This window comes from Callorhinus ursinus, unplaced genomic scaffold (assembly GCF_003265705.2).
Source record: "Callorhinus ursinus isolate GAN/ISIS: 27379988/994484 unplaced genomic scaffold, GSC_fseal_2.0 scaffold102, whole genome shotgun sequence".
NCBI classification, from domain to species: Eukaryota; Metazoa; Chordata; class Mammalia; order Carnivora; family Otariidae; genus Callorhinus; species Callorhinus ursinus.
The window spans coordinates 356,325-370,883 of NW_027397164.1; the positions used below are offsets into that span (position 1 = coordinate 356,325).

The window sequence follows — 14,559 nt, forward strand, 5'->3', positions numbered from 1 at the left end:
GGATTTAAGAAAAGTAAGAAGATCAGAGTTTTTTCTGTATAAGGACAAAAACAGGAAAGAAAGAGATAATGATCAAAGGCTAGAATAAATATTATTTTAATCTGTGTTTTTAAAATCGCAAAAACGGATTACCTTTTGATATTTTTAAAAAGATTTTATTTATTAAAAAAAGATTTCATTTATTTATTTGAGAGAGACAGACAGAAATAGGGAGAGAGAGCACAAGCGGAGGAGGGGGACAAGCAGGCTCCCCTCTGAGCAGGGAGTGGGAGTCTGGGGTCATGACCTGAGCCGAAGGCAGACGCTTAACGACTGAGCCACGCAGGCGCCCCTCATTTATTTTTTAACATTCCTGAATTGCGTAAAAGTTTGCTTGCGACCAGTATGAACCGTGCAATCAAATAACCCCCGACAGAGCTATTTTGAAAAACGATGTGTCAGGGCTCCCTCTAGTGTGTGTGTGTGTGTGTGTGTGTGTGTGTGTGTGTGTGTGTGTGTGTGTGTGTGTGTGTTTTGGTCCTTTAAAGCAGGATTCAATTCTGTGATAAGAAATTGCTAATTCACTTTTTTAAATGCCCAGACAACTTAAAGCGGTTGGGGAGACCAGCCTTACAGCGCGGCCTGCAGGTGGCTCCAGGGATCCCGCTCGGCCCAGCCCTTCGGCTTCCCCCAGCCCCCTTCGCAGCGCCTCCCTGTGGCTAAAAGCGGTACTGCGTCCTCCGGGAAGCGGTGGAGGAGAAGGATGTGGGGGGCACTGGCAGAGGGACCCCCCCCACCTCGGTACCATTGACCACTTAGCAGTCTGGTAAAGCTTATGGACCTCTTCTCGGAATAATCGTCTTTTCAATATACAAAATAATACACATATGCCTAAAAGAAAGCCAACGATATTGAAGTGGTTATCAAAATGTTCATGTGTGTAATATAGTAGTAAATGTGCTTCATTAGTGCTTTCAATAACCAGTTCTAGTGGCAGGCCTGGTAACTAATTATTTTCCACGTACTGAGGAGCACATACGATATTTCAAGCTATCGGCGACAACGTGCCAGTGTCGGATTTTTTGGTGACAAAGTCCCAGACACTGCTAGCACAATAGAAGGAAAAGATAAACCACTTAAAGGTTAGCAAAAGTCAATATGTAATTTTTTCAGTCTTGGACTCTCTGGATTCTGCACAGAGATCCTCTGGGGTGCATGGCGGTGGGCATGGTTAAGACCCCCCCCCCGAAGGGGTCCGGGTTGGGGAGAAGCCCTCCGGTGGTTTTTTTTGGGGGGGGGTTGCGGTAAACCGCGCGGCTGGGGCGCACCGAGGGTAATAAAGGGAATGGCAGAGGCGCCTCCCCCTGTGCGCAGAGGGGGGACCTGCAGGCCCCTCCCCCCTTCCTGGTCCTGATCTAGTTAGTGCCTCTGGAGGAAGTTAAAGCCCTGCGTGGTTCAGAGAGCTCCCAGTTCCTGCGTGTGCTCCTGCATGTCCAGCGCCCACCATGTGGCCCCTGGTCCTGCTGTGGGGCTGCCTTTTGCTCCCAGGTGAGATGGGGCAGGAGAGGGAGGAGTGGAGGGATGTGGGGCTCATGCCCAAGCTGGCAGAAGGAGGACTTCCTGAACCTACCTTTCATTCTTCTGACCCACTGCTGCCTGATCCTTCCAGGTCTCGCCCCCACCGCACTTGTCCTCAGTCTGGGGGGGGGGGGGGGGAGGCGGGGGCAGGCACTTGCTGTTTCTGGAAGGCAGAGCCGGGTTTTCTCCCAGACCACTGGTTCCAAACCCTTCATGTTTAGGTGGCTAGGAGGGGGGCTTTACCTCTCTCATTTTTATTTTCCTAGTCTACACCCAGCCTGGAGGCAGACAAGACAACCCTACGTGGTTGCCATGGTAAACTCTGCAAATATTTCTTGAGCCTCTACTGTACCACTCACAACAACCCTGAGAGATAAGGGATTATGCTGTTTCATCAGTTCAAAGGTCTTCAACTTTTTAACATCAAATATCAGGATGCGTCTTGTAACGGATGACAATTGTTCAAGTGACCATGATTTTTTTAGTGGTATATAAAATTACGGCATATCTTATGTATGATAGCATCTTAATTTCAGTGAACTAAGACATCATCATCACCATCATCATCATCATCATCATCATCATCTATAAATGGGAAAGCCCAGATGCCCAGGGAGGGCAAGTAACTTCCCCAAGGTCACACAGCTACTAGGTGGCAGTACTGAGATTCCAAATCCAGGCTGTCTGAATCTAGAGCTTCCCCATCACCACCCTTCCATATGCCAATTTTAGGGAAACAGCAACAGCCCTGTCCCAGTTACCCTTGGTGGGGAAGAGACCACCAGCTCTTTCCAGGGCTGCTGCAGAAGGGAGTGACTGAAGAGGAGTTCTTCTGGTGTTGACCCTGGAATTTGAATCCATGGAATTCTGACCTCTGTCCCTACTATGGTTTCAGGTTATGGAGCCGTCCTGGGCCCCAAGGAGATCACTGGGTTTGAAGGTGACACGGTGTCCCTGCAGTGCACCTACCAGAAGGAGCTGAAGACACACCAGAAATACTGGTGCAGGGAGAAGGGGTTCTTCCTGTCCCGCTGCTCGGGTACTGTCTATGCAGGAGAAAATGGCCAGGAGACAAGAGAGGACAGGGTGTCCATCCAAGACAGCCCCCAGACGCTCACGCTCCACGTGACCCTGAGGAATCTCACCCTGCAGGACACTGGGAAGTACTTCTGTGGGGTCTCCAAACTGGGCCGAGATGAGTCTTTCCTGGTCTCTCTGCTTGTCTTTCCAGGTAACACATGTCTCTGCTTCTCTGGATGGGGGACAGGTGACACAGAAGGGAAGAGGGAAGGGTGGGCCGCTGGTCAGTGCAGGACCCCATTTCCTCCTTGCCCACAGGTGTAGTGCTTGTACCAACCTCCTTGGGGGGGGGGGCGCTCAGTGAGATGATGCTGGTCAAGTGCTTGGCCGTCGCGGGAGTAGAAGCGGTGCAGCATGACCCTCGGCTGCTCTTTGACAGGGTCACACCACGCAGATCTGTTGAACTCCCTGCTCAGTGCCTTTCCTCTTTGCCCAGATGGGGGAGAGAGACTGCATGGGCTGGGGATGAAATGGGCAGCCCACAGAATAAAAAAGACTCCCTCTTTGGAGTCAGAGATATTCCTGAGGATCCTGCAGGATGGGCCCACCATTGTGCAGCATCCCGGACCCACTCCGCAGTGCCCCCCGCCCAGCCACGGCCACACTGGCCTCACCCTGCCCGAGGTCTCAGCCCTTCCTGCTTCCCTTCCCCAGATCTTGAAGTCCCAAAGGCAGGTATGAGGAGGGTCTGAGATCCAGCCTCGGAGGAGGAGCTTGTTGAGCTCAGGGACACTAGGGGATTCTGGCTGGGGAAGGAACATCTCTCTGGATGCCCAGAGCCCCACCGGATCTGCCGAGCTGAGAAGAGAGAAGTCAGAGAGGGCCCAGGGGAGTGGGCAGCCCCAGTCTGCCAGCCAGTAAGGGTGAGGCAGGTCTTTGTATACCACTTCACAGATAGATGGGGGCCCGAGGCTCCAGAGATGAAATGATTGGCTTGAGGTTTCATGGCAGGAGGTGATGGAGCCAGGATTCAAATCCAGGTTTTTTTCTCGCTTTGGTGTCTGCTCTTTCTCTCCCCTGGCCCCATCTGGGACCCACTCCATCCCCAGGCAGTCCCCACTGTCAGATCCCTGACATCCATGGGTCTTTATTTTAATTCAAGGAGATAGAAATAAGCTCACCAAATAATAACAGCAGTATCATAACCATATTGAACCTGTTCTCCATTATTTACAAGCTTCTCTGATCTCCTCTGATTCTTATCAGTATTCAGACCTCCTTCTTACTTAGTGGGGATCAACTTTAGCTATATTTGGGGCTATTTTAAATTTTTACCTCATTTATAATTATTCATTTCTGTGTGATATGTGCCTTATTATGTAATCCTGTGTCAGACATTGTTGACCTTTCTCTGATGATATTTGGGGTACAGAAAATAAAGGCCAATGACAGTGGTGTGCGGGTGAATGTTTAGCTGGGGAAGCTCTGATTTGCAAGGTCTGCCAGTTTCTGTGGTTTAAATGCCCCCACCCTCCCCAATTTCCAGCCACCGATAGTTTAATGACGAGCTCACAAAATTCCTGAAAAGTAAACAGCTCTCCCAAGTCAGTGGGAGCCATCTGCAGCACACCACTGAGTATGGTGACAGATCAGCATTTCTACAAAGGTCGGAACAAGACAAGAGTATCCACTGTCGTTTCTTTTATTCCCCATTGCCTGGAGGCTGTAGGCCATGAAATATGACAAGATAAAGAAGTATACATATCGGATAGGAAAAGATAAATACCCTTTATTTGCACAAGATTCGATCATTTACTCAGAAAAATCAGAGAAAACCTGACCTCGTATTAGAATAGAGAATGAATCACAGACCTGTACCCCTGAAACAAATAATACATTATATGTTAATAAAAAATTGTAGTAAAATAAAAAATAAATAGAGAATGATGGGGACAGGGAGCGAGTCCCGGATGGCACTCCAGCAAGGAGGTGACCGAGGGGCACCCGGGGGCAGGGGGAGGGTGGGCAGGGAACTCGGCGGTTCCAGGGGGGTTGGCCACACCACGTTTCTGCCCACTCTGCCGGGCACATAGGCTAGGCATCTCGTCCTTGAGGGATCCCAGCCTCTCGGGACAGAAAAGAGTGTGTCAGGCAGAGGTGGAGAAGAGAGGCATGGCACACAGGGGAACAGCACGGAGGTGGGCAGGATGCTCACTTCATTGGGAAGAGAGGGCAAATGGAGGAATGGCTGGTGCCCCAGATGGCAAAGAGGTGAAGCCGACATGGTGCACTGAGGTCTGAGTTTGAAAGACTTTGAAAGGCCTGTAAGAAGCTTGAGCTTCAGCTCATGGGCAGTGAGGGCCACGGAAACAGTTCTGAAGCAAGAAGCGATGGAATCCAGTATCCCATATCCGGATCCGTATTCTAGAGCCAAAACCCGTGTTGGTGTGAAGAGTGGCATGGGAAGAGCGGACTGGCAGGCAGTTGGGGACAAGGGAAGCCGAAGGTCTGGGCTAAGTGGGGGGCCAAAGGCGACTACAGGAGGGGGAGACCAGCAACCGACGCGAATCTTCCACCCGTGACTCCTAAGTGGCTGGAGGGAGGAGATGGTGGAGGCTCTGAGCAGAGAGGTGCGGGCAGGAAAGCTACCGGCTGCCACCAAGGCAGGAAATCTGGCTCCTAGTGGTGATCCTCGCCTCCCCTGAGACCAACCTCTCCCTTTCCCCCAGGTCCCTGCTGTCCTCCCTCCCCCACTCCCTCCTTCCAGCCTCTTACTACAAGGAGCCTCCAGCCCAAGGCAAAAGCTTGGCAAACTCAGCCCCCAGAACTGAGTGAGTGAATGGTTTTCCTGTCTCTCCTCCACCCCTCTGTAAAGCAGCATCCAGTGAGGGCCTGCCGATAGCCAGACGCTGCGCTCCATGGCCCCCAGAGCCTGGGAGCTGTACTGTCCGCGGAGGAATCAGGGGCCCCATGGGGTCAGGTCACCCAAGGAGCAGCAGAGCCCAGGGAAGAGGCGCAGCCTGACCGCCAGGCTTGTGTTCTGTCTGCTCGCCCCGGGGTTGGAGGGCTGAGCAGGAAAGGTAGGGCGTTGGGCCCTGACCTCTGGACCTGTCCCTGCCACCCTGCCCTGCTGGCCCCGTGGCTGTTGAAGGAGGTCAAGGCCTGTTGAGGCAGAGGTGGTAAAGGTGGGCATGTGGCGACTTGCAGTGATAAGTGGCCAGGACTGGAGTGGGAAGCTGGCCGGCCTCTGTGTGCTGCGTGGCCACTGCAATGGGTCACGGAGTGGGCACAGGGCTGTGATGACCCAGGCAGTGGGCACGGACAGGGGCTGAAAACCACGCGCGGGTGTGGGGCGTGCCTGAGACAATGGCTTCATCTAGGCCTCTCTTTGCTTCCTGGGGGGGGTCCTTTAGCCGGGGAAGTTCTGAGAAATTGGTCCTGGGGAGGCTAGGGCTCAGGGGTCAAGGGTCAGAGGTCTGGGGAATGCTGGGACTCAAGGGTCAGAGAAGGTGCTAAGGCGTTGCTTTTGGACTTGTAGCTTCTCCTGGTCTCCACCAAACAGTCACCGCAGCCAAGCAGGGGAAGACAGGGGCCGAGGCCTCTCCATTCACAGGGACCTCCCCGTACGGGCATGCAGGAACCTCCCCAGACCCAGGAACCTCTCCGTACGCGGGGACCTCTCCTCATGAAGCAACCTCTCCTCATGCAGGGACATCCCGCCCATCCACACAGCTGCACTCCACCTCCGCGGAGGACACCCATCTGCCCCCCAGCAGCAGCAGCTCCGTGTCCAGGTGAGCCCAGGGTGACCAAGGTCACCTTTCAGGCCATCCCCGGAACATGAGGTGCCCTGGAGCAAGTGAGGACCTGGCACTCCTTCCTCTAGGCCAGCACAGCCTCCTGTCAGGGCCGCGGCTAACAGCACAGAGGGCAGACTCGGCTCCCATCCCCCCTCCGCAGGGCCCTTAAGCAGTGGACGACCTGCACTGCAGAGCCGGCAACCCTGTTGCTCTGGACACACAGGCCCACCTGAAGTGAAGGGTCCACCGTGGCCCCAGTCCCCACCCTAGTCTCCCCACCCCAGCCACGGGGGCAGCCACCACAGTTTCCCCGGCGCACCTTGCACCAGGCACTGTGCCGAGCACGAATATAGGTTTTTTCTTACCCAACTGGAACCACAACCTGAGGGATTGGTTCTTGGGGGTTATATATATTTGCACTCAGTTACTGACGGAGGCTTTCTGCCTGAGGCGTCCAGGTTACCTTCTGCCAAGTTCAGACCAGCTGAGAGCGCTTCCTGGAGTTGGTAGTGGGGACTGGGGTCCCTCCCAGTGGGACTGACCAGGTGCTGTGGTCCCCGGTGCCCTCTGATCTCTTTGGGAAAGACAAGGGGCATGGCTGGGACGCAGACTAAGAATGCCATGTGCACAGCATGCTACTGCTCTCTGGTGACACCTGCTGGCCTCCTTCCATCTCACCCACAGGGTCTCCATCCCAAAGGTCCGCATCTTGGCCCCGGGCCTGGTGCTGCTGGCCCTCCTCCTGGCCGCAGGCCTGGTGGCCCTCGGCAGCTATCTGCTCCGCTGGAGGAAGGAAGGTGAGCAAAAGTAGAGGGAGGGGGTGGGAGGTCAGGGACCTCGCGGAGACCTGCAGTGCCCCCCACCACCCCAGGGAGACCTTGTGCATCGGTGTGTCCATCCGAGGTATGGGCATCAGGAACCCTGCTCCTCCCTTCTGAGGGCGCCACAGGCCAGTCAACATTAGGAAAAAGCAATTCAAATGCGTGAATGGGAGAACGGGGGCTCTTGGCTTGCTCCCATCTGTCCAAGCTCATCAATCACTTCTGTCCCTATTGATCCCAGCAAATCCATGTCCAGCCTCTGCAGGTCCAGTTCCTTGCGTAACTACCATGGCAGGGGCTGTGGGGCGGGAATTCAAGACTAAGCCCTTGAACAGGAAGGATACTGTGGCCTCACACCCATCGGGGTCTCGAGAGGTGCTCGGCTCCTGTGAAGACCTGGCTTCGAATCCCAGCTCTGCTACTTTTTAGCTGTGTGACCTTGGGCAAGTCACCTACCTTCCCTGAGCCACAACTTTTTTGGATCACAGATCTAGAATACAAGAGAACTAGAACAGAAATAGAATCCGAGTCCAACCAAAGTAGAATCCAAGCCACATATGTAATTTAAACTTCCCTAAAAGTCACATGATAAAGGGTAGAAAGAAACTAGGGATGTTAATTTTAACAATATACTTTATTAGTATGATCTTTCCAAAACATGATCATTTCAAGGTGGAATCAACATAAAACTATTTATGATACATATTCCGCTTTCTGCATTTTTTCATATTGAGTCTTCAAAACCTAGTGTGATTTGGAGAAGTCATGCTTCCGGTGTCAGTGGCTGTGTGTGGCTCGGAGGGGCCCCCCGGCAGACAGCATGGGTTAAGAGGGTTAGCCAAAATATCAGTCAGTGGAGAAGTCATGCTTCCGGTGTCAGTGGCTGTGTGTGGCTCGGGGGGGCCCCCCGGCAGACAGCATGGGTTAAGAGGGTTAGCCAAAATATCAGTCAGAGGAGCCCATGGGCTGCGCGTTTCTGTGTGGCTATGTTGCTTTTAGCTCCTCTAATGCTCTCAATACTGTGGCGTTAGAAACTGCTCATTACAAGCACCCTCATTTTACAGGGGAAGAAACTGAGGCAGAGTGGTTAAGCAGCTTGCCCTGAGTTTGCACAGCCAGGAAGCAGCAGAACCAGGAAGACGTGTGCCAAAGCACTCTGCAAATTGGCAATGTTGTCCTACTGCACGTGGCCTTGGGTGGGGGGCAGTGGTCCTGGGCCTGCCTCCAAGGCCTTCACCGTGTGCGGCCCCCAGGAAGAAATGTCAGCTTTGCCCACGTCCCCAGCTCACCGCAGAGGAGTCCAGAGGAGCACACAGGGTGGGAACATTCCTGATCAAGACCTCAGAACTTCTTGGCACCTCGCCTCTCGAACTGTGGTCCCCAGATAGCAGCCGTGACATCCCCTGGAAGCCTGTTAAAAGGACTATCAGGCCCCAGGCCCGACCTGCTGCATTAGAATGGGCATTTTCATGAAATGTCCTGGGATCCTGGATGCACCCTGAGGTTGAAGAAGCAATGGCCTTAGCACATAGAATTACTTCCCCGGCTAGTTTCTGGCCCACACCAGGGGATTTCCGTGTACCCATCCCAAAAGGCAGATCACTACTAAGGGACTGAGCTGAAAGTCCAAGCAGTCTTCCTGCCCAACCCAGTCTGCTTGCTCCCTCTGGGAAGCCCCTGCTCCCAAGCACACGGGGGCCCGTCCACCTCTGTGGGAGCTGTCGCAGGCTGCTCCCAGCTACTCCTGGCCTCAGGGTATGCCTGCTGTTCTCTTTCAGCTCAACTGGCCGCAGAGACACAGAGGAACGAGAAAGTCCAACTCTCACACTTGGTAAGAGAGGCAGCCAGCCCGAAGCCCCAGCTCAGATGGCGGTGGGGCTGGGCATCGGGACTCCCGGGAGCTGTCTCTGTACCTCCCTACCTGTTTGTCTCTGAGCTCCAGGCAGGGCTCACTTCCCGTCTCTGGGGAATCTGTGTGAGCCCTGAGACCAGCCCTTCAGGGTGCCCCTCCTCACCCTGACGGCCCAGCAGGTACCAGGTGGGGGTCCTCCCCAGGCCCAGCGCCCTCTTCGCCTCCCCATCTTAGGAGCAGAGAGCGTCGGAGCCGGATCCTCGGGGTCTCTGCGAGGGCTGCGGGCTCACGGGCTCAGGCCGCAGAGGCCTCACTTGTGCCCACACCCCCCCCCCCCGCCGTTTATTGAGAGGCCTCCACGTTATTCTCTTGCACACAGGGGCAGGAAAGGGGGCTGCCATTTCCTTCTTTCTTGGCGCCAGTGAGGACAACAGACTCAGGCCTGATCCCCCTGGGAAGGGGCTGGGACACAAATGGGGTTCTGGGCTTTGGCTTAGGAAGCAGCTGTTGTTGTCTCAGGAAGCCCGGCGAGGCCAGAGGTGGTGGACGTGAGGGAAAAGTCACAGACCCGGATGGGGAGGGGGCTGCCACTGTCCTCCAGCGGTCAGCTTGGGCCCAGCCGTGCGTCCTAGGGCGCACCCTGCCGGCTAGAAGAGGGGCGGGGGCGGGACGGAGAACCTCTGTACTGGGCGGCCCACTGCCACCCAGCCCGCCCCCGGGAGGGCTGCCTGGGACTGCTTCCAGCCTGCCACACCTGCCCCCGCCCCTGCTGACCCCTTGTCGGGGGGAGGATGGCACAGGCTCTCCCGAGAGGGTCAGAGGTAAGACCTCTGTGAACATGACCAACCGAGGAGAGCTTTTGGTTTTCTTTGGTTTATTTCCCTTTGGGCTTCTTTGTAGTTTTTAGCAGGGGCTGCAGGTGGAATTGAAAGGGCTTGGGGTTTTCTTTGCCCACATTCAGGTCAAAGAGGGAAGGGGGCACTCTACTGGCTCTGTCAGAGAGCCCCAGGGGCGTGTAAAACTCGGAGGGAGGTATGAGGGCTCAGGTCAGCATTTCCTTTGCCCACAGAGCTCTTTCAGGAAGCTCCCTTTTCCTCTTTAATTGAACACCTACTATGTGCCAGGGGCTTTACCTGTGTCACCAAATCTTCATAACTCCTGCACAAGGTAGGGGTTATCATTACCCCCTTCTTACAGAATAAGAGACAGAGGCTCAGAGAGCATAAATAACTTGCCTCCAGAGACCCCGCGTGAAAGAGGCGGAACCGGAGCAACGGACCCGGTCTGCAGGGCTGGCCGCAATACGCTGTGCTGCCTCCACCCTGCCCCACTGGCGTGCCGAGGGCTGGAGGCGTGGGGCCAACTGCTCGACCTGCCTGAGCCTATTCCCCTAGACTCAGAAGAAAGAACCATCCTCAGTCCGTGAACATGGGACGGCGTGGCCCCTGACTCCTGAAACAGCCCAAGGGGGAGTGCTGGGCTCAGATTAGGGCTTGGCTCCCACTTCCCAAGGCTTCCCCGATTCCCTATTTTCCTAGTGCTTCGACGTAGAGGCTCCCATTTGTGAAATCTCCCTCCACTCCCCCCATTCCCTCGTCCCCTCGTCCCCCCAGCCCCCCTGAGGAATTCTGCTCTGATTTTCATCTTGTCCTGTAAGACTGAATGTGTCGCCAGAGATGGCTCAAGTGTCCACCTCTGCCCCCATCCCCTGCAGCCAGGGCAGCGATAGAAGAAGGAGGGGGCAGTTAGGAAACAAGGGCATTGAAAAGAAGGGAAGTGTGTGCGGCATGCCCCGCCAGGATGGTGGCAGAGGATAGAAAAAGAGCCCGGGTCCGAGGTCACTTGGTCGTGAGTTCAAGTCCCAGCCCAGCTGTGTGACACATGGCAAGTTACATCACCTCTCTGAGCCTCCTTATCCCCATCTCACAGGGTTATGCTCACGAAATCATGAGATGAGACCCCCAGTAGGTGTCCAGAGGACAGGAGCTTCTTTCTCCATCTTCGGTGCCCGTCGGGCCATGGGATTTGCCGGCTGGGGGACACCTAAGGGCAGCTATGCCCTTGGGAGCCTTGGCTGGGGGCCTCGGCCGGCTCCAACATCGTCTACCCTGCTGCTGGTCCCAGGATGGTTCCTACTCACTCTGGACTGCCTGCCTCTCTTCCCTTGGCTTCCTTATCTGATCAAGGAGGGGAGCTCAGGCTTATGATTTGTAAGGAATTTTTCCTCTGCGGTTTGTTATTCGGTGAACCTTTGAGGTGTTCAACTTTGTTCTCCCTGGGCCTGCAAGGAACCGGCAGCCTGCACATTCTTTCTGCTTCGAGGATAGACATAACAATAATGGAAACAAATGAATCATTCCAGGAGTTCCCAGGCGTTGAGCAGCAAAACATTTCCATGAATATTCATTATAACCCTGAGGGAAAAATTCTTATCCCCACTTGACAGCTGAGGAGACTGAGCCTCAGAGAGCTTAGTGGCATGCCCAAGGTCGCTCTGAGATGTAGGAAATAGGACGGAAGGGCTCTGACCCCACAGCCTGCCCACGCTCTCCCGTGGCTCCCTTGTCTTGCTGTGGCGGGTGGACCATCACTGCTGCTGGGAATGGGCTGTGCTGACCGAGTCTCTGTTTCAGCCGCTGGAGTACACCATGATCAGCCTCGCAGGGCCCCCTGGGCCCCACGCCAGCCCCAGCCCGTGTGCAGAAACCCAGGGCCTCAGCCAGGTGTGAACAGAGGGCATGCAGGGGCGGGGGGCGGGTAGTTGTGCCGGGAGCCACCTAGCCTGGCTTCTCTCTGACAATGCAGGGAAGTGGGGTGGGGGGGTGCTCTTTCCTCAGCATCTGCTCCCTGAACACTGCCCCCTGCATCCACCCACCTACGCCACCATCACCAAAGGCACAGTCCTTTTCGTTCGGGAGTCAGGACTCCCAACCTTACGTCCTTTTTCCCCCCATCCAGAGAGTTCTTGACTAGCTTGTTAGTAGTCACAGTTTAAAGAGCTCTGGACTGGCAGGATTCCAACACCTGCAGGCAAAAACCTGGCTAGAAGCCCTGAGGATGCTCTTGCAGATGGGGTGGGGGGATGTTTGGGAGGAGGTGAGAGGCATGAATCAAAAGCCTGGGGGTTCTGGGGAGAGCTTGTTAGTCTGTGCCCCTTAGAAGGACAGAGACCCAGTACTGTGGAAAAGGCTAAGGTGGACCCAACAGCTACCTGGAGACCCCCCACGGCTGAGCTCTGCTTTTCAACCCCTGACTTTTGCTCTGCTTTTCAACCCCTGACTCTTGTCTTTACAGACTTCAGAGGAAGATGAAGCCCCTTCCCAGGACCCGGAGGGGGACATGATCCCAGGGCCTCCCCTGCACATGTCTGGGGAGGAGCTCGACTTCTCCAAGTTCATATCAGTCTAGCGGCGCCCTCCAGGCCAGCCGGCCGGGAATCTGAATGGCTGCATTTGCACTAACTCCCATAAGCTTTCCTCGACAGCTTCCCAAAGCTTGCCTGCCAGACTCCGGGCTCTCCCCCGCCGTCCCCAGGCTCTCCTCCTGCATGCCCAGCCTGACCCGAAAGTCTTTGTCAGCCCCGGAGTGGTGGCCTCACAGAACCAGTGGGACCCTGGGACCTCCTCGGTATGTGCACATCAGGGCAGGGCGTGCAGCTGGAGCTCGCCAGAGCCAGGCAAGGCTTAGGAGATCTGGTCTGAGTTTGTATCCGCTACAAGAAACCCCCTGCGCCCGGGTGCCCAGCAAAAGACCCCCACCTTCTTCTCCCTTCATTCCATCCTGACTCAGGACCACTTTCTCCTACATAAGTGGACGAGGAGGAGGAGGAGCATGCTGGGAATAGACGGGGTTCCGATTTCTCAAAATGGGACTGCATCCCAGTCCTTCAGGAGGCTGGTTAAAAATGTGACTCCTGGGCTCTACCAAGACCTACCAAAACCCTCTCTGGGGCTGGACCCACAGCTTTGCATTTCTAACAAGTGTCCAGTGACTCTAATACTTGAATTTGAGAAGCAGTAGATTCAGGTTCATCCACGTTAGAGTCTACATTTGGGGTGTGGGGTCTCGCAACTGCCCCCCCCCCCATAGGGGCTTCCCTGCCTAAGACACCATGACCCAGATAGGCGCTTTCCTGGGCCGGTCCAAGGCCAGGCCCAGGTCAGGTGCGCATCGGAAAGGGGTGAGCCCAGGACTGACGGAGGGGTTACATTTCCCGGCTCCCCACCCAGCCCTGCATCCCAGGCTTTGGAAGGAGGCCAGAGAAAAGCTTGGCTCCTTCCCTGTTGAGAAAGGGTTAATTGCCTGTGGGTTGGGGTTAGGGAGGGGTAGGAAAGCACAGGGTGCGGGTGGGCATCTAAAAGGCAGGAGAGAGAGAACAGGGCAGGAACATCGGAGGAACCTGAAGGTGACCCTGAGTCTGGTCCCCTGGAGATCAGGAAGCAGGAGGGGGTAAAATAACAGGACTGCTATTTTTTTCTTTTTTGACTTTCTTTAAAAAGTGAAATGGGTGGTCGCTCAGTATACAAAAGTTAGAAACACGTCGGGGAGGAGAAGAAAACTCACTCAAGCTCACCATTCCCCCAGATAATCACAGCTGCTTTTTGTTGCATTTCCTTCCTGTTTTTTTTACTCCACATCATTTGCTGGTGTTCTCTGACAAATTTGTTTGTATATACAACTTTGGATCTTGCTTTTCCCACTTAATTCTTTTTTTTTTTTTTAAGATTTCTGTTTGTAAGTAATCTCGACACCCAACGTGGTGCTCAAACTCACAACCCCAAGATTAAGAGTCGCACGCTCCACTGACTGAGCCAGCCAGGCGCCTGCCCACTTAATTCTTATAAACGTTTCTCCATGTTTTACCAACGTTTATAAATAAAATGTGCATCAGCTCTGTGATATTTCCTCACAGTGTGCCTCCATTTATTTCAATTCTCCCTCATTATATAATTTGTTTCTATTTTTGCTATTATAAATAACAGCATAGTGAGTCTTCCCACAAGGCTTGATTTGCATTTGGAGACTTCTTGTAGAAGCATTTGTGTGCATGGAAGTGCCAGGTCATAGGATGTGAACATTTTTGACGTTACCGATACCCATTGCTGAACAGCTTTCTGAAATGACAGAAGCAATTTCACTCCCATCAGGGCCCTCCAAGCAGCATTTCTCAAAGTCCTCACCAGCGTCTACACCTGTCGCTGTGGGTATGGCAGGAAGAACCACAAAGGAATGCTCCTGCAGTGAGGGCCTAGGGGGCTGGGCAAGGTAGAGCAGGTGTGATAAACCAAGGGAAACCCTCCAGAAGGTGCCAGCCACTGCCCTAGGTCCCCAGGGATGGGTGAACTCCTCTTACCTTCTCCGGGTGGAGAGGGAGCCCTGGGTGTGAGCTCTGTCTGGGGTCTCTGCCCAGGATCTGGGCACAGCGTGTGCCCAGATGTTGGGGGAGGTAGGGAACACCAAGTTTCAGGTGGTGTCAGAGAGACCCCAAAATCTCACCCTGTGAAAAATC

The 14,559-nt window shown here is 54.5% G+C and overlaps 1 protein-coding gene across 5 annotated transcripts; it reads left to right on the forward strand.

The window, feature by feature from the left end:
- Positions 1 to 1,405: 1,405 nt before the first annotated feature.
- On the forward strand, positions 1,406 to 13,989 carry CD300LG (CD300 molecule like family member g). Of its 5 annotated transcripts, none has more exons than XM_025861861.2 (8): positions 1,406 to 1,527; positions 2,453 to 2,788; positions 5,307 to 5,408; positions 6,116 to 6,371; positions 7,062 to 7,174; positions 8,977 to 9,029; positions 11,684 to 11,773; positions 12,345 to 13,989. In XM_025861861.2, the coding sequence occupies exons 1-8, from the start codon at positions 1,485 to 1,487 to the stop codon at positions 12,456 to 12,458; spliced, it is 1,107 nt and encodes a 368-aa protein (XP_025717646.2). In that variant the 5' UTR covers positions 1,406 to 1,484; the 3' UTR covers positions 12,459 to 13,989. The 5 variants fall into 5 exon arrangements, with proteins under 5 accessions (XP_025717646.2, XP_073745264.1, XP_025717647.2 ...); XM_073889163.1 differs by having other exon boundaries at positions 6,287 to 6,371; positions 12,345 to 13,988; XM_025861862.2 differs by lacking the exon at positions 11,684 to 11,773.
- Positions 13,990 to 14,559: the final 570 nt, after the last annotated feature.